At 36.4% G+C, this 23,521-nt stretch overlaps 1 protein-coding gene across 1 annotated transcript; it reads right to left on the reverse strand.

The window, feature by feature from the left end:
- Positions 1–930: 930 nt before the first annotated feature.
- Positions 931–22,386, reverse strand: VhaAC39-1 (V-type proton ATPase subunit VhaAC39-1). The gene is made up of 7 exons (XM_081743904.1): positions 22,161–22,386; positions 18,436–18,607; positions 13,863–14,041; positions 12,917–13,074; positions 8,779–8,955; positions 4,881–4,958; positions 931–1,743 (listed from the first exon to the last, which is right to left on the reverse strand). The coding sequence occupies exons 1-7, from the start codon at positions 22,279–22,281 to the stop codon at positions 1,582–1,584; spliced, it is 1,047 nt and encodes a 348-aa protein (XP_081600030.1). The 5' UTR covers positions 22,282–22,386; the 3' UTR covers positions 931–1,581.
- Between the last annotated feature and the right edge of the window lie 1,135 nt (positions 22,387–23,521).

A 23,521-nucleotide genomic window follows, 5' to 3' on the forward strand; every position in this document is an offset into this window, starting at 1 on the left:
CGTTGGAAATTTATGCTGTCCTAAAATGTTACTCTTTTGGGAAAATTGGTTCCTATAAACATCTATTCTTTTTTCACTAGTTGTGATCTCATCGTCTTCTAACCTCTTAATAGTCTCCACTCATCTACAAGTGTCTTTGTAAGGAATAAGCAAAGCTTTAGCTATTTTGACAATTTTCTTCCAGCTGTCCTCTTTCTTTCTTAAGGATTCAAACACTCCAAATATTTAAATAGAGACTTAGAAATTATTGATGACTTGTTGAAAAAATGCTTGCAACTACCAACATAGTGTTTTCTTGCTTGAAATTTCTGTTGAACCTTCCAAAGAGCCTAAAATACTGACTTATCTAAAGAGTGACAAAATACTTCGTCAAAAATACTGACTTTTAGTTACTTTACTGACCAGTTCGCATCCCTGAAAAGAATATCTATGGATTTCCTCAATTCGTTGTCGCAAACGCTTCAATAATAATAATGAAAATCATGTAGTCGCATCCGTACATAGAACTTCAAACGAAAGCATACTTTTTTTTTTTTTTTTTTTATCAAGTTTTTACTGCAAGCCTACAGAGTAAGTTGACGTATGAGTTAGTTTCAATATATTTTTGTCAGGCTTACTTTGTACACTGTATTTGAATCGTTGATTCTACGATAAACTGCATGATCTAGGGTAGTGATTTCCGATGTAACGACGTTACACAAATTTCCTGCAAAAGTGTTACTTAACAAACAGCTCAAATGTCTAAATTTCACCCGAATGACGTAGTATCCAATAATGCCAGAAACCTTAATGCATCTCCTTTTCATATGTATTTCTTATACCTGTTTTTAATGAATCTAAAATTCCATGTCCTAATTAATTTCCAAGATTTTCAAGCATATTTATATATGGTAAATACTTAAAGAATCATGTAAAATTATGCAATGCTAAAACAATTTTAACACTACTTTATTACACCTATTTACAGAAATTTCAAAATTGTACATACATGAATATTTTTTTATGTACATAATGGAATTTATGTTAAGATGAAACCATATTCGGAAGAATTTACATGTAATTACACACCATATACAATCACAACAAACTTCCAAATAATAAATCACAAGGGAATGTCATATCTTACATGCATCTCGATTTTTTAAAATTTTATTTGCAGACAAAACCGAATCTATTATTTTCTTACATAACATCATTTGGCTCAGGCCACTGTCCAAATAGCTGACTTAAAAGCTATTATTACAGATTTTTGAACAACATTTATTTGTTGCAAAATAAAAATTACGGAATGACTCATTATCTAACAATTCTTTTGGTCGAAAGGCAATTTTTTAGAATTACATCCCTTACCTCCAAATAAATTACATAAATAATTGATATTATGTTTAATACTGACTTTCCTCAATATATTACAAAATACAGCAGGAGTTAATGAACTAGACTACGGAACTGTTTGCACTAGCAGCTTATTCCATTTAATGGAACAGCAGACTCTGTAACAACCTATTTTTTGTTTGTCCTTTTGCTTTGTGGAATGTTTCTTCGTAATTTCACTTTCGTATGAACAGTATCAGCAAAGCTTTAAAATATAGGGATGTAATTATCGATTTTGGCTCTGTGTTTCTGTGCCACACACTCCGAGATCCAAACAATATTACGACACTCCTGTTCCTTCAGTTTTAAGTAGGAATAGAATACACCGAAGTGGAACTGCTGCAAGAATGCGTTTACATTGAGCCTTACCTGCAAGTAAAACATAGTAATATAATTATCGTTGAATCCAAATAGAACTGGTATTTCTAATTGTTATGAAATGCTCAAATCTAAAATATAGTATCTCTGTCCAGTAAAAATAACAAATACCTTTATGCGGTTAATCTTTAAATGCTTCAAATCATTAATCTCTTAGTGAGATCACGTTAAAGTTGCAATATTAATTCAATATTATAAAGGTAACTAAGTAAGTTCTGTCGCTTTTTGTAGAGGTCTTGTGTTTAATTGACCCTCACATCGTGATTTGATAAGGCGAAAGTCAGTTATTGCTGTGGGTATATTCAACATACTACCTGGTTGTGGCAGTTCAGTTACATCGTGAATTTGCATAAGGACAGAGTGAACATTGGACCTTCACAGAGCGTCATAAGGGCGTGTATGCTGAACGAGTTCAAACCTGGGGTCAAATGCTGCTGCAGCGGGGCGGGAGATACGCCAGGTCTTTGGTGGGGTGTCATGACTAAGCGGACAGTGCAGCAGTGGTTTAACAAGTTTAAGGACGGTGACAAAATACTCGAAGGCGCACCACGTGCCGGGAGACCAACACATGTACAAAATGAAGATCTTCAAGCAGCAATTGAGGCGAACAGTGGCCAGACATGTGAGGAACTGGGACTACAATTCAGTGTGAGTGGAGAAACCATTCGGCAGCACCTCCATCAACTTGGGAAGCACTACAAGTTGGGTTCATGGGTCCCACATGATTTAACTCCGGGCCAGAAGGCAACGCGAGCAGACGTCTGTTTCTTTGCTGTCTCGTCTGAGGAAGGAGCCATTTCTAGACAGGGTGCTGACATGTGATGAGAAGTGGGTCCTGTACGAAACTCCACGGCGCCGTCATCATGGGTTAGCATCCTATGAACCAGTTCCAAATCAGCCGAAACCAGCACTACACCAGAAGAAGGTCCTCCTATGTGTTTGGTGGATTGCTCGCGCCATCGTGCATCGGGAACTGCTACCAGCTGATCAGAGCATCAATGCAACTGTGTACTGTTAGCAGTTGAGGTATGTTCAAGAAAAACTTAAAACTCTAGAGCTAGCACTTCTGAATCGCAAAGGGGTTCTCCTGTTACAGAACAACGCTACGCCCCACATGGCTAGGATGACCCAGGACAATTCTGCGGCTTGGATGGGAAACAATATTACATCCGCCATACTCCCCGGACAGTGCATCGTCCGATTATCACCTGTTCCATTTCTTGGACAATTACCTTCAAGGACGCCAGTTCAAATGCCTAGTAGAAGTGCAAAATGCACTTGATACCTTCTTCGCTTAACGGCCCACCAAGTTCTACCGTGATGGAATCCATGCCCTGCCAGAACGTTGGCAGAAAGTCGTTGATGCTGATGGGGACTATTTTTGATCTTCCAGGCGTCTTAGGTGACATATCGATGTTCGAGGGTGGTGGGTGGAAAAGCGAAAGAACTTTCTTGGTTACCTTTATACAAAAGGTCTAGAACAAAACAAACATGAGACGTGAACCAGTGTTATAGAAATTCATTAATTCTATATTAAAAAATCGATTAATTCTTTGAACAATATTTTCAAACGAGCAAAAGCGTTGATTCTCTAAAGCAATGGTTCTCAACCGATGTGTCGCTACACACTGGTGTGTCACGCAATCAGCTACGGTGTTTTGCGAAATTTTAGAATTTACAAAGCATGAAGAATTTAATAGTTAGTTAAAAATCAGACAGACTGTATCAGTTAACATCTCCAATGGTATCAATAATGCTCAATGCTATATAGAGTCGTCATAAAAACTAATTGGTTGCACTATTAAAAGAGAGATTATTATCTATAAAAAATATCAAACACGTGTGGCGCGATGTCCCTGACGTTCAGTAAATTGTGTCGTCAGTCAAAAAAGGTTGAGAACCACTGCTCTAAAGAATACTCTCCCTCATAAATCTTGCAGTTAAAAATACATAACAACAGTAAGAACTGGATAATGACGCTACCATGTAATTTAATATAGTTAATTAGACGCAAAACAGTCCGAAACTGAAAAAAAAAAAAAAAAAAAAAAAAAAACTCCGATTCTAATTTACGGAATCATTCTTTATATAGAGTAAACAAAATTAATAGAAAGTTACAAATCCTGCAGTTCACTATGCGCTCAGTTCTAACTTGGATGAATCAGTCTTGCGCCGCGGTGGCTCAGTGGTAGAGCGTTCACCTCTGGTGCGAAGGGTCGGTCCCTGGCTCGATCCCAGCTCGCGTCAAGTGGACTTTGTGATGGACAAACCGTGTATGTACGTTTTCTCGGGATTCTCCCGTTTCCTCCCACTTCATTCATTCCACCACTGTATTCATTTCTCATCATTACTGTCTCCTTTAGTCTAGACGGCATAAACGTGGAACGTAAGACAAAGATTTTATTTCATGAATCAGTCTTCATGCAAGCGAAACTTTTTAATGGTAACAGTTACAATGCATAAATAAGTGGCTATTTCTTTCAACGGTAGACGACTCTGTCATTAAGTCTGTTTCCATAGAAATTTCCATTGCTTCGCCGATTAGTATATAGTTATTCACAAACTGTTAACAACCTTACTAGGAACTGTCAAACTGTTATACTTAATTACACGAATTAATTTTGATGTTCAGCACTTGTAGTGTGACAGTCTGTCGATCAGCATCATTTACGAAGTAAACAAAGAGTTAACTTGACTAGTTATAACAGACAGTTTATGTATTCTTACGTTATATAAATGTTTTTTGCTATTAAGGAACATTCTACGAGAAACTGCATAAAAAGTTTGCATATTTCAGCAAAATTAATCGTAAAGGAGGTAATCCCTTCTATATGGGTGACTTGAGAACCCTCAAAGAAATATTAAAAAGGAAAGAGTTGAGTTGATTTTGAGTTTCACGTCTCTTTCAGCAGCGAAGCTATGAGACAGGGCCTATTGATTACCGTGGATTCCGAACCACATGAGCTTCCGCCGGGAATCGAACTCGGGTCTCCCACACCAAAGGCACGTACGCTAACCGCTTAGCCACGAATGAGCTTTAAAAGAAAGTAAAGGAAAAGAGAGTGGTAGGAGAAAGAGAAATAAGTTTCCTTTTCTTATTTTTCCTTAAAATATATATCTATCTTTACCTCGTGTTCGAAAAATTTGTCCTCCAATGTCTTTTCTCCGGGATTGTTACCAGCTCCTTCAAATAAAGCTCTGTATTCCTGAAAAAAGTGCGCAGAAGAAATGCAATATTAGAACAGCACAAGGCAACAAACCACATAAAATAAAATATCACATCCACACGCACTTAAAAATATTACAACAACGTGCACATACTGTACATATAAACCTAGAGAAATTCGATTTCCAAGTTTGTGAACTCTAGCGTTATGTTCAGATTTATATTTGTCAACTACAGAATGCATTATTCGAATTTAAGTCACATATGTATTAAAAAACTCCAGACTTATCATTCGAAACTTCAAAATCATTTTCGTCTGGTATTCCGAACGTGAAAGGGATATGTAATGGTAATCTTGTTTGCTTTTTATGACACTGCGAACCACATTAATACATATACAGTCAATATACAATTCAGAGCAATTAGGCTGCTGCGACTGAAATATCCATTTTTACGTCTTGGTGGGAAACTACCCTCCATATCGCAACCAATAAATGGACCGAAGTCACGTGTAAGACGTCAGAAACTCCGTGTGAGCAAGGAGGCAGTGTGTTAAATACAAATACTAGTGGCTTTTCTTGGCTAGTTCAAACGAACACTCTTCATATCTAAAAGCATCGATATTATGCACTTAAGTTAGGAGTGATGAATGAACTTACTATGCGCCTTTGGTTTGAGAAATTTCGTGCCGGTGACAACTATGAAAAATGTGGCCCGCGGGCACGAACAGCATCTGAATGAGCTCCTCAAGAACGCCGTGAAAGCGAACCCTCGTGCGAAAGTGTTTATTCAACTATAGATGACTGTACAACTCTCGTTCGGTGGCTAAGTTCAAGCGATAAGGTGAAAGAGCTGGACTCATCAATGCTATGAGTTCACATCGAGCAAAACTTCCATCGCCATCTCTATCTGCACAAAGTGTTGTTACTGGTATGGTGGTCCATGTTGGGAGTGATCCATCATGTCTTTCTCCATAAGGCGAAACCATCACTGCGAATCGTTAGTGCTGAACTTCATGAAATGCAATGCAAACTTGTTCGCAAACATCGAGCAATGATCAACAGACATGATGTTCCCATACTGCATGACAATGCACATCCACGTGTCCCTCAAAATACAGTGCACACTCCACGATTAGCAGTATGAAATACAATATTTACTGTATTCTCCGGATGTTTCTCCCACAGAGTACCATCTCATCGAGCATCTTGTCAATTTTTGAGAGAGATGTACTTGCCTGAAGAATGGGCACTGCAACGTAGGGTTGAAAATTTTTCGCATTTCAGACTCCAGATTCTTTGGTCATGGAATCCAATCATTGGTTGAGCGATGGCTGCAGCGGAGACTACTTTAACTAACCACGCTTCGGTTTAGTTTTTTCTCCCCTTCGAAAGTGGCTAAGTCAGTCAGACATTTCAATCGTACTAACCCAATATCAATTAGAAAGATTCACGTACTTACATAGACTATGAGTTTCTTGATAGGTCAAAAATTCAGACTGCACATTGGTTAATAAAGTTTTCTTGTATAACATATTAAAAATGTACATTAATATATAACGTCTCTTTGCCGAAAATTTCCACAGGCATTCTTAAATATCGAAAGTGTATGCCGTGGGTACAATATTGTAGCAATCAATAACACACCAAAAATATTGTAGTCTTCAATATAATGCATCGAACTTAGAGCACTTTTTAGTGTGTTATCGACTGACACAGTCTTGTTAAGTTACTACGGATTTGCTTTATTATTGCCATTACTGGAATATTAATTGTTCAAATTATAAGACATATGATTAACAATAGTTTACTAAACAATATTCGAATATACAAATACAATATGTGTTTCTCCTCTCTTGCAAGTTGGTAAACAGCATGGATGGTTTAAAGAAACGGCTGCAATACGCTATGGAAATTAATTCCGCGTAAAAGAAATTTCAAGAATATTTTAATTTTATTTATAGAGCGAGAATCTGGCTTTTTGACTACAAGATGTCCCTAATACTTGTATCGCATGAACACTGAACGTGTGTGTGAGTCAGTTATGCAGATATTATTACTCAATACTAATCATAACTATCAATCTATTCCCTCACTCCTTGATTTCCGATATTTCATATATTCTTACACCACTGGGGAAAGGACTGCCACTATATTTCTGCTCTAGTAGTCCTTCCTATCTCTAGGAACAATACCACACATTCAAATGTAGGGCTACGATGGAAAATTGCTTTAAAATGATTCTGTACGGGTTTATTCTACTATAGTTCAATATACTACTGTTACTGGCATGTAGCCTTATATTTTAACGTACACGCTGGTACAGTACATATATCTCGCTAACCGAAAAAACAAAAGAAGCGAAATTACAACGTAACCACAGTACCTAATATCTACGTTCTTAAAACTTTTCAAAACCCATGTAACACTTGGTACTCCAATCTTTTCATATATTACGTCTTATTTCTCTACATATAATACTATATAGATATAATACACTTTTATCCTCCTCGAGTATCGTCCTTCAGTAACTCCTGATGCATCTTGTACTGTCAGATGAATCCGAAATACAGTAAGTTTGCTATTTCTACATTTCTCTTAAGGTAAGAGCAAGGGCTCGACTATCGCCAATAGGTGACAGCAAGCTTGCTCCACCTTTCCAATGTATTTTGTACGGAGTGACAGTATTCACGATAATTCAAACTACAGACATGAATACTCAAACTTTGCAAAGGCAAATTGAATACACATTCAGAGGATAACGTGTGCAATTCTTAATTTATTTTATTCGTTGCGGAGAGATTTTACTATTCAGATATACTCTCAATAATAAAATTCTTTCAATATATATATAAACAGCAGCAAGAATTATTCTAAGATTACTGATTCAGTTTGTTTTTGGGCAAAATTTAAGCTTACTGATTCAGTTTGGTTTTGGGCAAAATTTCGAAAAGCCTCTCTTGATTTTGACTGAGTTGTTGCGAATATTGCCCTAACCTATCAAAAGATGTTAGAAAAATTGGAGAACCATGCTGCCATCTACTAGTAATTAATGTTCCTTTAAATTCATCTTAAGTATATTATTCTATCTAGGTTTGCTTTTGTTACCTACTAACCCTTTCTTTTATAAGCTCTATATAATAATTAGAAAATAAAATAATTAATAAAATAGTTTATGTAAGCCTGATCTTCATAACTTACTAATACTCCTCTACGATTTCATGTTTTATTGCATTATGAGAGGCTTTCTTTAGCATTTTCATATTTTAGTAAGCTATTATTCCTCTACTCATGTACAGATACACAAACTACTGAAAAATTTTGATCCAATAATAAGAACAACAATAAACGAAATATGTAAGAAGTCAACAGCCTTCAGAAAACACTGAAGCATCCTGTATACGGCTAGATTATTTGCAAACTGAATATCATCTTGTTGGAAGTACGATTAGAATGTTATGATTGTTTTCGTCGTATTGACCGACAATTTTGATCCATCTGTGTTGTATTTCCGAATATGACCCTCTATATTCTTCTGTTAAAAAGAAGTTCTTGCTACATACTGTACTGATATAATAATATTTTACGTAGAATCAATTTTCATAGCTTACGGCAACCCCTTGTTTTCTATCCATTTAGTGTATTTTATTTGTTGATACAATCATTTTTACTTGGGAAATAATGCTCATTATAGTATTTCCCTTTCATTATTAAAACTTCAATTAATATTCCAATTTGATTCAAATATGGGAAACAAATGATGATGATCAAATAAATCTTCGGTGAACTGAGATACAGCATGTGTGCAATTATAAATTATTTATACCTGTTCACAACATACACTGCCAAATGCAAACTTACTGCATAATATTCTGCCACAGCTTTCACTTGTTCATAATCATCAGCACGAGCCAAAGCAGCTAATCCATCTGGATGCAGTTTTCCGCAGCGTGGGTAAAGTTTTGCTCTATCATCCTTAGTCAATTCTGTTCCAAAGGAATTAATGGTAATGATAATAGCCCTGCGATCAGCTTCAAACTGAAACAAAAAGAGAATTTATTAATTATAATTCATCTGTTGTTAACTGAATTGCAAGTTATTACAAGTCTCATAAAGTTATTAAAGTCAAAATTCCGGTAAAAACAAACAATCTTTTGGCCTAATCTAGCTGCATTTAGTGTGATGGGCAATCTGAGACAGCTTCTCCACTGAGCTGGAGCGATTTTACTTACTGGACCACTCAAGCTTTTTAAGTTAAATGAATCTAAATTTAATCCAAAACTGCAATCTTCGTTTATCTTTTAAAATGCTTTTACGCGAACATTTGGAAAGAGGTGAAAATCAACGCATGGAAAATAAAAATATCTCGGATTGCTATATTTTTGAACATATCTGTTTGATTCGGTTCCGTGGGAGCCTATTGTGTAAAGTCTTACCTTGATCTCTCTGATACCTACTTGTATACTTTATTCATTTTAGCAGCAGTTAAATACAAGCAGATGAAAGGTTTTGAAATAAAATTTCCGGATCACAGATTTTCTAGTGAGATTTATAATCATGTTTAGAACCCTGTGTTCAGTTTTTGAAATATTAAGAAATTTGTTCATGGATCACCATACATTACCTAACAGAAACAAATGTAACAGTCTGTTTACCGATCAAAATCACAAAATTTACTGAAGAGAATCAGTGTTATTATTACTATTATTATTATTATTATTATTATTATTATTATTATCGTAGTAGTTCATTTTTTAATATTCAAATACTTTGTAACGGATTTTATACTCGAATAGCTGTTCGTATCTCGCTTTCATAGTATAGTGACTAAAAAGTATAAAATAAATAGAAAAAATGCTAAGTTAGGAATACTGCACTAATACCGAGTTTTAAACACTATTACGAGAGGCCTACTATAATACTCTACATTTTTATTTTTTCATACATATTCACACAGGTTACACAGCAACTGATGTCTCCACCTTCTCAACAGTCTCCCTTTACCTTTATGCACTTTTGCCAGCGGTATGTCAGCTTCAGAAGATCCTCAAATGTTTGGAGTTTCACGCACCAACCTTTGGACAGCTTCTTCATGAGTATTGTAAACAGTACATGCAGTGTTTTATTTATTTATTTATTGCCCCGAACAGATGGTAATCGCTGAGAGCTAAGTCCGGAGAGTAGGGAGGGTGTGGCAGTGTTGTAGTTGATCAATGGGAGCAGTGGTTTCGCGGCTGGTGTGAGGACGTCCATTATGATATTGCAGAAGAACTTTCGCCCATTTTCCTGGCCGCTTTCTCTGAATGGCACGACGTAAGCGTCTGAGGATCTCCACATACATTACACTGTTAATTGTAGCTCTACCTTCCAGCCAGTCGATCAGGATAATGCCTTTCGTGTTCCAGAATACTGTAGCTATACGCTTCCCAGCTGAAGTTGTTCGAAATACCTTTGGAAGGAGTTCGAACACTGCACTGATGCCAGTTCGTCGTCGGATCATTGTAATAGAGCCATGTTTCATCCTAAGTCACAAATCTAGACATAAAATCTTCAGCATCATCATCATAGCGTTGAAAAGTTACCTGCACATGTCCATACGACATTGCTTTTGCTCTGCAGAGAAGAGTTTTGGAACCTATCTTGCACTGACTTTCCCCAATCGTAAGTGGTGCGCACTATGCGCTGTAGGGTGTTTCTGGTTAGCCCTCTGGCAGCCTCCTTTTCAGAGAATATGATGATTTGTTCTCTCTCTACCACGGCGACGATGGCTGGTGTTGTTATTGTCAGTATCCTTCAAGAACTGATTCTTCTCTTCGTCGAGTTGCTACCCACTGTTCAACCTTCTACCCAGTTGTACAGTTTTCCGCGACGATGCATGTTCACATACTCCTACAAATCGCATAGAGATTTCAGCAGCAGCCAGCCCTCTTTTCACAAAAACCACGAAGTCCAGCGGTGTCCTCCATAATCACTTTCCATGTTGTTCGTTAGTAACAGTCACAGGGGATCAAGAAAAAGAGCTACACAGGCTGTTGCTGTCGTCCTCGTTGCCACTGATGCTCCCAATTACTAGATTAAGGTCCTAGGTTTCTGTGACTGCCTTCCCAACTTCAGTGATCCACTGCACTATATTTTATATATATATATATTACGATCAGCAACTATAAAGAGTATTAGACTAAATTTGTGGATTTTCCACACTCGTCCATCACCCAGTTGGTCAATTTAAAGTTACAGAGATAACCAGGAAAAGATCCCTATAGTGGAACCTAAATAGATTAAAACAACCTTAATCACTTCTGTGAGAAATTTCTTGCTGAAAACAAACGAACTACTTACGACATACGCACTGATACACGAAATTTTTTCCCGATCATATGGGAGTTAGCAAATCTCAGCTTGCTGCGCAATCCGGCTATTAAAATTGGAGCAGGAACTACAGATTTTACACTTGCTATCAAGTTCATGACGTGTAAGGTCACTAAAGAGTTTATTTTGACAGTAAGTATTAATAACTAATGAAACAAATCCAATATTTTAACCCGAAATCAGAAGTCAAAAGTGGCGGACCCTCCTCAAAACTGTTTTGTTCCTTCTGTTGATGAGGTATAGACTCACTGCTGATTTCCCAATTAAACTCTATTGATGACGCAATATTTACGATATTCTCGGATTGTGGTGGAACAATCCTGGAGGATTATCTCGAACCACAATTAATGCTGATTATTATTTTTGGTCTTTCATCGTGTCCACTACATTAACAATTTAAGAAGCACTGACCTAAGAAACTCATAACTATTTACTGCCTCAATATGATAATGTAAGACCACATAGTTCTAACCGAAAGAAGAAGTTTTTGAATGATTGCTGGGAATTATTCATTCATCTTATCATTTTTCTCCAATTTTATTTAGAACATAAATGGGAAACGTGCTGTAGAGCTGGGGAAAGTGTAAGAAGTTAGACGGAAATTATATTGAGAAATACAATATATCTACATTCCGAACTTTGGATATATCTATTTCATGTTTCATACTATCGTCGGTTAGAAAATCATGGCTTGCTCATAAAGCGGTTTAATTCAATACACTCAAATTAAGAAAAATATGAAACTAGTGTTTCATGTTTTAGGTCCACTAATTTAGTGACACACAATAATGTTTACCACATGTATATACTTGACCGCTACCGAGCGAAAAAGGAACTGCAGGAGGCTGTATGAATGTCATTTCCCGGGTGATCGGTGGGAGTTATTTGTTACCCTTGATAAGGCATGGATTTATCTCACAAACTGTGGTAAATTCGTGCCATTACACAGAGAGAGAGAGAGAGTTTCCAAAATAGTTCGTGATTGTGGCCGGTTTCTCGTACAGGGAAAAACTGCTTCTTCGAAAGGTGGAGTTAAACGTCAAAATCAATGCTGCGTACTACTAGACTTATGTTCTGACTGAAATGTACCAGCATGAAATCCCAGCACCGTACCGACAAGGTGTGAACCAGATTGAACTACATGAAGACAAGGTATTCAGCCATACGGTGAAAACATTGCTAGAATTCTATCGTCGTATGAAACAGGAAACTGAATTGCGGCAATTTCCTTCTTTGACGTCCTGGTCAAGAGTCCAGATGCCAGCCCAATGGAATATTGTGCTTTCGGACTCCTCAAGCGGCGGCTTCTGTCTGATCGTCGAGTCCGCACCGTCTCTGGCCTGTGGAAAGCCTATACGGATGAATGGCATGCAATTCCCATGGTCCAGCTGCAATAGAAACTTTAATGCCGAGCAAGAGTCAGCAGAAGTGGTCTGCAGACCGAACACAACCGGCGGTGGAAACAACTGTATTTACTAGGTCAGAAGTACATTCAAATTGGCTCAATATAACTGAATCACCCTCTTTATGAGGGAAACATATCTCCCAGATATTAGTTACATCTCATACATGAACTGCAGCATTAAAATCTCAATGATCAAGATGTAAATAAAAAAATGTAAGTACTTACTGCTAATATTTCGCACATGGTGTCTGCTGTAGTACCACCTAGTTTCTTACAAAAATCATAGAAAGCTTCGAGATATGCTTTGTACAAAGTGTTTCTAATTATTTCGATGTTCATTTCATCCAAATCCTGTTCACTTATGCAATCAACGAAGAAAGGAGCTATTAAAGAAAGAAAAAGCTCGATATCAACACATCATAAGAGTTACGAATATCTGTTATCACATTCTGCTACAGTTTAATAGCAAACAATAAAATAAATATTAATTCATGTACCACTGAAACTCAACACACGAGCTACTTTCAAGAAAACTTGTTAGAATGTTTATTTATATATTAATACTTTGAAATGATCTTAGTTCCTTACACTGATTACACAGCTACAGAACTGCGAAGAAAATTGATCTGTTTATGAACATAGCCCCAGATCTCTAACTGCAAATGCCACTTTTACAATGAAAGCATTAACTATTATATGAAAGAAAAAAATCTTAAGTACATCACAGCCTACATACTAAAAGCTGTATTATAGCAGTACTCTCATATTGGAAAAAAAAAAAAAAAAAAAAAAAAGTCAGCATGACCTTTCGAAAGATTCGAATCCAAGGATTCCAACTTTAGAGCGTTAATGTTAATCCATTCATCTGGATTATTTAGTTTAATTGCAAATTATTAAAATCTCTAAATAAATTTGACGAGAATCAGTTTTCGCTGTGCCTACCCACAGAATTAAAGACAGCAGGATTTTAAATGATGTGCCAACAATCGCTTAGTGGTACAGCTGTAGTATGCACTCTGTTTACGGTAAATATGAATTATCATACTCTTTGAACTATCATACTTCATTCTTCCATCAATTATTTCCGTACAATTCACTACTATAAGCTATAACCATACGATGCTGAAATTCATATTATGCAAGGAAATAAACTTAAGAAGATGGAACATACCTAGAGGAGTATCGACAAGAACAGCATTGTACAACTCAGCTGGTGTAGCAGCGACATGGATTGCCTCCATCTGTTCAAAACTTCCCAAAGGGTGACATTTGGGGATCAATTCGGAAATTGGTCTCTGGTGAAGTGTACCGGTGATAAGGAGAATTATGTTATCGATCATATAGCTATATCTGAAATGGAAATAATACTTATGAGTAATGTACCATAATACAGAAGCAGTCTAAAGTTACATGTTTGTAAAATTATATGTAATAACGCAGATTCATGTGTTCCAATTTTACTTTCGAGTGACGACAGCATTCAGTCCTATAACCATGAATAAATAAATAATACAAATAAGATTTTTTGAATGGATTTGCGTGTTCCACGGCCACTTCATGCCGAGAAAGTGGTTTTGGATGTCTATCCTGATGTATGTACACATGCAAAGCAGCACCAAATTTTAAACGCACAATGTTCTTTCACGATTCTTCGCTTTTTCTTTTGTTCCCTTAATTATTCTTCCTACACTGAAAAGCAGGCGAAAATCGAAAATTCCGATTTTCTCAAAAACTGCTTTAATGATTTTGTTTACATTTCATACACCATTATCTTGTTAACATTCCTACAATATGGCGTAAGTCTTCCCTGAGGGGGAAAAAAAAAGTCTAGAAGGGGTCTCTTTGGGCCATTTCTTTTTCGGACATTTTTTCAAAAAGGTTCATGCTATTATGCTTATATTTCATACATAAATATCTCAATTGTTAAAGACGCGAAAAAATAAATGAACTTGAGACTTCGACGACTTTACAAATTTCTCTCTTTAAAAATAAATACAGAAATAAAAATAAAATCTTTAGATTCTGTACGTTTCTTTGTCCGAAGGACTAAAAGCCACATCGTTTAGTGTATCAAGAGTTGAGACCGAATATTAATATACGGTTTTACTCAGATCCTTTGAATTTTTCTCCTACACCAATTGAAAGGTAATTTTACTGAAAATCAAAAACAAGAGTTCTAATTATTACACTTCACAGATACTTTATTAATAAACCACACGATCATCCACAATGTCTATAAAATTTCTGGGAGAAAAGTGACTTACCATATACCACCGTATTTGTTGCTTTAACTGAATATTTCTTTCCTCTCTGGGAAAGTCTTGAGAATCATTTTAATTAATTCATCACCGGAAGCTTATCTTTACAAATAAACCATACAATATTGTATAATCCACGGTTTTCTGCAGAACCCAGAAAGGGAATTCTACTGATAGAATGAGTTTTCCGTAAACGTCCATACTTCATCCATAAATGTTTCAGTTTTAACTAAAGCACTATATGATTTAAGATAATGGGGGGCGAGGAAATTTAGTGTGCTGGCCTATCTTTTATTCTTTAGAAATTTAATAAACTAATCTTAGTATGCGTCAGCTATCATATGATAATTGCCGAAAGCGGCTCTTTCTTGAAACATCAACAGCAAATTTATCGCATTACAGGGCAAAAGTCGATACATCGCTAATAGCATAAGCTGCCCAAATTAAGTGCGCAACCAGTACAATGCACATTATATCTTTATATAACGCTCATTTTTAATAAGCAATTCTGAGTCTATCTATCTAGAAGAGGTAGTGAAAAAGAGCCTACATGATGATGATGGTATTTCGGTAGGAGGTAGCATGATTAAATGCATAAGATTTGCAGACGATATGGCACTTCTTTCAGAATCTGAAAAGAAAATCAATAAAATGTTAGAAAGACAAAAGCCATGGTGATTGGAACGAAGGGGTCTATATCAAATATAAAAGTAGGAGGGGAGAAAATAGAACAAGTGAATAGTTTTCGATACTTGGGTAATATTCTTAGTAATGACATGAAGTGCGAACATGAAATAAAAGCAAGGATAGGAATGGCGAAAGAAGCCTTTAGGAGGAAGAAAAGTCTGTTTTGTGGGACCTTGAATAAAGAGTTGAGGAAAAGACTCATAAAATGCTTCGTGTGGAGTGTTGTACTGTATGGGGCGGAAACGTGGACATTACGTAAAGGTGACGAAAATAGACTGGAAGCCTTCGAAATGTGGGTGAGGAGAAGAATGGAAAGAATTAGTTGGGTCGAGCGGAAAACGAATGAGAAAGTGTTAGAAATGGTGGGTGAGAAAAGAACACTTTTAGATAGTATTAGGAAGAGGAAAAGAAACTGGTTGGGACATTGCCTAAGAAGAGATTGTATCATGAGGGACGTCCTAGAAGGTATGGTGGCGGGAAAGAGAGGGAGGGGGCGAAGGAGACTACAATTAATGGATGATATTAAAACAGAAAGATCATACGCAAAGACGAAGAGGTTAGCGGAGGACCGTGGAGCATGGAAGCTTCTCAGCTGTGGCAAGTGACCTGCCAATAAAGGCAGAATACCTATGATGATGATGATTCTGAGTCTTTTCTTATACCCCAAACATCTTAAAATTTCTGCTATGTATGAACAGTCCTGGAAAGAATTATTAACACTACCTTAAATGTTAAACAGTTTAATTTCCACAATACCTGGTATTGCTATTGTGCAATTTTTAAAATTGAAAAATAATATTTGAAGCTGTCAAGAAAGGTTTTGATATGATAACTACACTCCAGCAGAGATCAACTTACTAGTGAAGAAGTATGGCCACTAATGTCTTTCTCTTACAGGATTACTTGTACAGTTCTGTTCACAAAAAGTGGGACCTGCCTTTCTGAGACTACGTTAGAAAGAATGACCATAGATCCTTATTACGCTTAAGTTGAATGTGTGGAATTTAGCATAAGTGCTTTGAATTTAAAGTAATGAAATACGTTTCAGCGTTTTTAAAAAATCCCGCTCCTAAGGTTATCATTTCTATACACAAATTTACTATTATTTCGGAAGTGCCGAACATAAGAATTCGTTTAACATGGAAGTGAGAAATAATTTTTAAATTAAAAATACGGAAATATGTGTTTCAATGTTTCTAGATATTCTGCTTTTAAAGATAGAAAATAACTTATTTCTATAATATCTAAATTACCACTCTTTTATTTAGAAAATGGCAAATCTAAGCGTTCTCAAGTTGGAGGTGTAAAATTCGGTATATAAACTCTTAATTGAAAGTAAGAGAATACTTTTCCGTAGCTTTAAGAAAAAGGGAAATTTATAAAATATTCAAATTTCTCTGTTTATTCCAAAAGTGCTCAATATTGGGATTTGCTTAAGTTGGAGGTGTGTTCTGTGGTACACACTCTATTCATTAAAAATACGTGACTCAGCATTTTAAAAATCTATATTTGAAGGGGAAAAAGGACAATACCTACGATATTCAAATTTCCGGTTTTATATTTGTTACATCTTTCTGTACGCAGAAAGGACCTTTTTGTTAGTATTGATAAAATTTAGCGACCATTTATTTTCTTACACAATGATTCCCCTTGCCAGTAGTAGTCATTTCAAATTTTGCTTAGGAGGAGAGAGACTCCGATATACACGGTTTCGCGTTTTTCATTAGTATATTATTGACTAAAATGTATAAACATTTGAAACTCAAGGGGTCGGGGGCAAATTGCCCGTCTGCCCTCCAGAAACGATGCCCCTACTTACCGAACTACTAAAGAACGTTTCTAGGATGAACTTCTTTCCATATTGCTTTCTTTTAAGAGTAAACATTAGACTGTGCTATATTGGGGTTTAGCGTTCCTTGCAACATCGAGGTTAAGTAAGATCTGGATATACTGTTTAACGTGGAATCCGAACCACATGAGCTCCCGCAAAGAATCGAATATGAATCTCCCACGCAGTACTAAACGTTAAAGACAAGAGGAAAACGAGTTCTGATTTTGTTTAATACAGGAATGCAAATAAGGAACAAAATTTTACTAGCCCAAGAAAAAAAGCTACTAGCCCACATCTCACAATAGAAATCATTTATTTACCTTCGGTATTTTAATAGTGATGTTAAGAACTCGACTCGGGCGAGTGGTTATTTGCATCCCTAGTTTTATATATATATATATATATATTCTAATGTACTACATTACATAGCTGTGATACATATTTGTACGTTTCTTTCATTCAAACATGAATGCTGTCAGTAAAATGCAATTCTTTAAAAAAGCCTAACCATGATTCGAACCCATGTTAAAAACAAACATCAGCACGCGAATCCATTAAGTTTTCCACTAGTTCAAGAGCGCATGACTCCTTCCAATTGTTTCTGTTGTTCTGTTGACGATATACTTTCCACAAGCTTTAATGTCGTACCATGTAGTGTCAGCTTTTACTTTTACCTTCTTTTTCGTCGTATTTTATGATTGTATTCTACATCCCATCTGAATATTTAGTCGGAGATAATATCGAGATGGTCTATTTCTATTAGAGAATATGCACAGTTTCCTGTAACAGAATGGGGAGAAAACAAGTCTTCCATTGAAAGGAGATTCGAGGTACGTCAAGATCTAGGTTCAATGTTTCGGACTTAAGTCTCTGGAAGGCAGTTTCTCATTTTGCGATAAGGCACGATGTCAAATGTACGGAAACTGGAACTAATACAAACAAAAATATTTTGAATCTATTATACTTACGTTATGTAATCTAAAAATGTAGATAATGGTTCAACAGCATGATTCCTTAAATGTTGAAACTCGATCACCAACTTTTCCCTGAGTTTGTCATCTATAACCGACACTGATAACGGACTGGGTTCATTTGCGAGAAAATTACCATAGTCAGTTCCTTGTAGATGTAGTTTCAAATCTATTTTTAGAAAAAATATAAGTACAAGAAATTTAGAAATTTTATAAAGCATAAAATTGAAGCGTATAAGACAAATATAGTTCATTTAGTGGACTATTAATGGATTAATCTTAATAATAGTGTTTGAATACATAGAAGTTTTATAAACATATCTAGCTGTTACCATGTATACATGATACCTAGCTGTGCAGAAAGAGCAAATATTTGAGAGCCTATCCATCCACCACAACTGAGCTGTTTTTCAATTTAGTCATCTAACTTCAAAAGTGGATACTGTATTAAGGAAAGCTTACAAACCTATTATACTTTTAAGTGTTGAAATTATTTTTCAACGCATACAAGAAAAAACATGAATAGTTTCATGAAATAATCCATACGAATAATTCTCCATACCAACGTAAATAGTCAAGTATACGAAATATAGTAGCTATTTCACTCGCTATATAAAAAATGAAAGGAACACTATTCAGGTTAGTTTCAATTATTATAATACCCTCAATAAACAACTATAAAAGATGGTTGAACACAAAATCAGTCATGCATAATATTGAGATAACGAGGCTCAAGTTTAAAATAATAACAGTGAGTGCAATGTAGAAAATTACAAGTTAAGATTCCTAATATACATAAAAAAGAGATTTGATTTAGGTATTAGTACACTAACCTAATTATACTATACTGAAAAAGTTTTGTAAATGCACACGCACATCCCTGTTATCAAAAACTATGTGAAGACCTGCATAGAAGAAACTTTTAATTTTAAAAGCTCTGATGAAAAGTGCCACGGGAAGCACTTGAAATATAGGCTTTAAAAAAATCAGGTTAGTTTCAATTATTATTCTGGTCGTACTATAGTTGAAATTACCGAAAAATAACTATTATCGAGCCACATGAAGACTTTTTTTTTTCGTTACACATTATAGTTTAAACTAATGCTTCTTAGCACAAGTCATCTTGCAATACTATAAATAGACTTCTAGTTAACCGGTTATCATTTGGCTAGCTTGCTTCACGAGATTTATTTCTTATCAGCTGAGGTAACGATGGAAATTAGATTACAGGCAACAGGACTTTTTGGTAAGCAGCACTGTGTTCATGGATTTTGTAAGTGTCTCGTTTCCTCCCAATTATCATTCCACCTTCTTCCATAATCACTCGATTTCATTAATCAATCGACTTCTTTACCTAAAAACAAAAGTGGAACGTCACAAATAAAATAAAAATATTTCATTTCTTATTTGTTTTGTAAGCCAGAAGAGAGTACAGGGACCTAAGGGAGAGAAGGTAGGCAAGTGAGGGAGAGAAGGTAGTGGAGGGGCAGGTCTAGGATATCATTTGAAATAGCTGTGCCTAGAATACCTAACATAACTGCATGTCTGTAGTTGCGGTAAATATATTACTGTAAAATAACATGAAATCTTTAAGTTTCACATCCCACAGTTATGCCGGCTAGGCTAAAGGAGACGGTGATGATGAGAAATGAATGAAATGAAGAAAGTGGGAGGAAACGGGAAAATCCCGACAAGACCCACGAGCACGGTGTTTGTCCACTACAAAGTCCACACGGCGCGAGCTGGGATCGAACCAGGGACCACAACCACCGGACATGAACGCTCTACCACTAAGCCACCGCGCCCCAAAAACGGTTGTGCAAAAAAAAAACATGCCACTAAAATTGAGAACGATAACAGTCAGGGTAGAAGGTGCACCAGGTGATCTGTGTCGTAGCGCGTCTATTCGTGACAGGCGTTTCAGCGACGCAGGGCATGTCCATAAACGAGGATAGTCCAAAACACACTACGCAACTTGTCCTACGGCCACTAGAAGCGACAATGCTATGTAACCAAGTCACGGCAGGAAAGTAGCAGGGGGAGCTCCTTCTTGGCTAAGCGGTTAGCGTACGCGCCTTTGGCGTGGGAGACCCGGGTTCGATTCCCGGCGGGAGCTCATGTGGTTCGGATTCCACGTTAATCAGTAGGTCCACGTCTCATATAGCCTCGCTGCTGAACGGGACGCTAAACTAAAATCAACTCAAAGTAGCAGGGGGCCCGCGCGGTAGCGTGGGAATGTCTCTAGGGGAGCAGGTGCATCAGCGACGAAGGGTACGGTCATGAACGAGGATAGCGCATAAAATCACAAAAGTTAGAGGATTTGTAATGGTTTCACACTTGTGAACGTAATATAGAGATTTCCTACATCGTGCACACATACTACACTGGCGAAAATTAGTATGTTACATACTCAGTTTTGATATGTAATCATTTATTTTAACAACAGTATACCCTTTGTAATGGTTGCAGACTTGTAAGCACGAAGTACTCGTTTCCTACAAGGTGAACTTAACGTTTTACACAATCCTCCTTCATACATTCACTCACTCGAATTATAAAATTATCATTTTTATGACGAACTAGTTCTAATCAATATCGAGAGAAGTACATAGTGACGAAACTGTTTTATAAGGAAGAAAAATATGCAGACGGCACAATTAAATAGTAAGTATTACAGCTGCATTTTCATCTTTATAGATGTAGGATTACTAGTCTAAATTATAAATGTATTAAGACGGATAAAATGAGTGAGTGCATATGGAACATGAATACATTAGATACTATTTTCCGCTTGCGGAGTATTTCTGCACGGTGTACCAAAGCTGTATCTCATGTTTACAAGTGTACCTCATGTTTACAAGTATACGTAGTAAGGGTACAAGTGCTATAGAAACTTCTAATATTGCGAAAACTCACAATTTTTACTATCTTTGTTTATGTGCGTATCCACTATTATTCACGCTTCTGCTTTTTTCTGATGCACCCCCGCGCAGACACAAGAGCTTCGCCCTGCCCCGACTCGGTTAGACACCGTTTGTGCTTTCTAGTGCCTACCTAGCGCAGGTGTTTTTTGCACTGCAGTTTTAGATATATGTCCGCACGCTGTATTTACAGGCACATTTTTTGGAGGGCAATACGAAGGAAATTAGTAAATTATAAGCTTTCAACAATTATTTCGATTGATGTGCCTACACTTGCCTGCTAAATTTACAAGTAGGCGTAAGTAATAAGAGTCGGTTTCGTGAAGGAGTAAATATACCATTGATTTATGTATAGTTCTGGATCGTAAATCTGCACATAATAGATACTATTCGTAAAACTTCCACTTTTACACCGAGGTTCTCTACTTGCACTCCATTTTCAACTAGTATATTTGCAAGAGGGGCTGTCTTGCAATATTTTTTAGTAGTTTGGGATCCTAAGAAGGTAAAGGGAGATCGATAGAACAAATGATTAACATAAGAAATGCACCGTAGCAAGTTTTTTCGGTTATAGTTAAGGCACTGTAAATAACCGAACGCAAGTAGCTTATTAAAATGTGCAATGTTGCTCTTACGCAGGATTAATTTCCCTTTACTAGTTTGCTTACAGGTATGTACCTCTTAAAATAAAACTAGCTCTTTGTGAATAATTTCATTTGCAAATGGTCAAAATATTTTCACTCAAATTCTCGATATGTACCATATTATTAAATTACAAGGACAGAACATACTGTAACATACCTTCCAATGTTTCACACTGTACAAGATTCAAATAATCTGTCTGACTTAAAATACCACACTTGAATCCTCTACAGAGGCCTTCTAAATAGCCAGCATCAATATTAAACATACATCCCATCATTTTTAATGCCTCGACTAGAATTCAAAACCAATTTTCACAATGAAACTACTGCCTCAGCTGCTTCGACAGTGACCCAATAGCAAGATCATATGACTATTTCTTCACGTAAGTGCTAAAATAATCTGTGTTTAGTTTTTATTCTGAAGTTTCTACAAATTTACTTTCAACGGCAAATCGAAGAGCATGAAATACAGTAACCATGTAGCTTCTATCAAATTGTCTGGATAGAAAAATAATTTACAGTGGGAAATAAAAACCGAATACATCTGAGAAATGAAATAAAAATTCCACTTAAGAAGTAACAGAGATGCATGGCTTGATCAAGTTGTATATGAGGAAAAGAGTTAGCGAGACTTATTCCGAGATGTTCATGTGTGATTAGAGTCATACTAAGGGTATGAAACTACCTAATATACAAGAGGAAATTAAAACTGATACAATATGAAATATGGGAAATATAATAAAAATTACACCAAAGAAGGAACAGAAATACGTGTATTGAAACAAAGATGATTTGATTGAAGAAATTGTATACGAAAAATATAGTTAGTGAGCCCTATTCAGAGATGTTCTCATATCTTATTAGCATCTTACTAAAAATTTGTTTTTCGCTTGATGCTAGTTCACAACCACATGTTATCCACGATTTATATCGGAAAAGGCTAGATATAACTTTTCAACAGCGTAATCGAAACACATTAGGGGAAACTAAAGTACGAGAGAACTTCCTTCTCTTACCTTGATATTTCCTAATGTGTTTAGACAATCTTGTGGAATAGTTGTGGCTGGTCGTTTTCAATGTAAATCGTGAATAACATGACCAATGTGTTTCTGAATGCCAAAGATACCATAACGTGTTAGTCGAACATTTAGAACGTGGCTCCACGTAGCGTTACTTTCGCAATTGATGCGAGCGATCCCGAATTCGATTCCCGGTGGAGACACTTGGTTGAAAGATGTAACAGCTTTTTCAAGCCAGCCTTCCTGATTACGTTGATTGAGTTGAATTAATTTTGAATTTAACGCCCCTTTCAGCAGCGAGAATATGTGAGATGGGACCCACTGATTAAAGTGGAATTCAAACCACATGAGCTCCCGCTGGAAATCGAACCCGGGTCTCTCATGCCAAAAGCGTGTGCGCCAACCGCTTAGCCATGAAGGAGCATTCCTTCCTGATTTGAAATGAAGTGAAATCTTAAAGCTTTACGTCTCACGATTATGCCGGCTAGGCTAAAGGAGA

The sequence above is a fragment of the Thermobia domestica genome, chromosome 2 (assembly GCF_964235325.1).
Source record: "Thermobia domestica chromosome 2, izTheDome1.hap1.1, whole genome shotgun sequence".
NCBI lineage: Eukaryota > Metazoa > Arthropoda > Insecta > Zygentoma > Lepismatidae > Thermobia > Thermobia domestica.

What these genes read in the sequence shown, in the direction of transcription:
- VhaAC39-1 (XM_081743904.1), bottom strand. Translation starts at nt 22,281, where the DNA reads ATGATGGGATGTATGTTTAATATTGATGCTGGCTATTTAGAAGGCCTC. An exon ending in ACATTTTTAGATTACATAAC is followed by an intron (nt 14,042 to 18,435) that starts GTAAGTATAATA and finishes TTTCCATTTCAG; the next exon opens with ATATAGCTATATGATCGATA. An exon ending in CCATGTGCGAAATATTAGCA is followed by an intron (nt 8,956 to 12,916) that starts GTAAGTACTTAC and finishes TTTTTGTTTCAG; the next exon opens with TTTGAAGCTGATCGCAGGGC.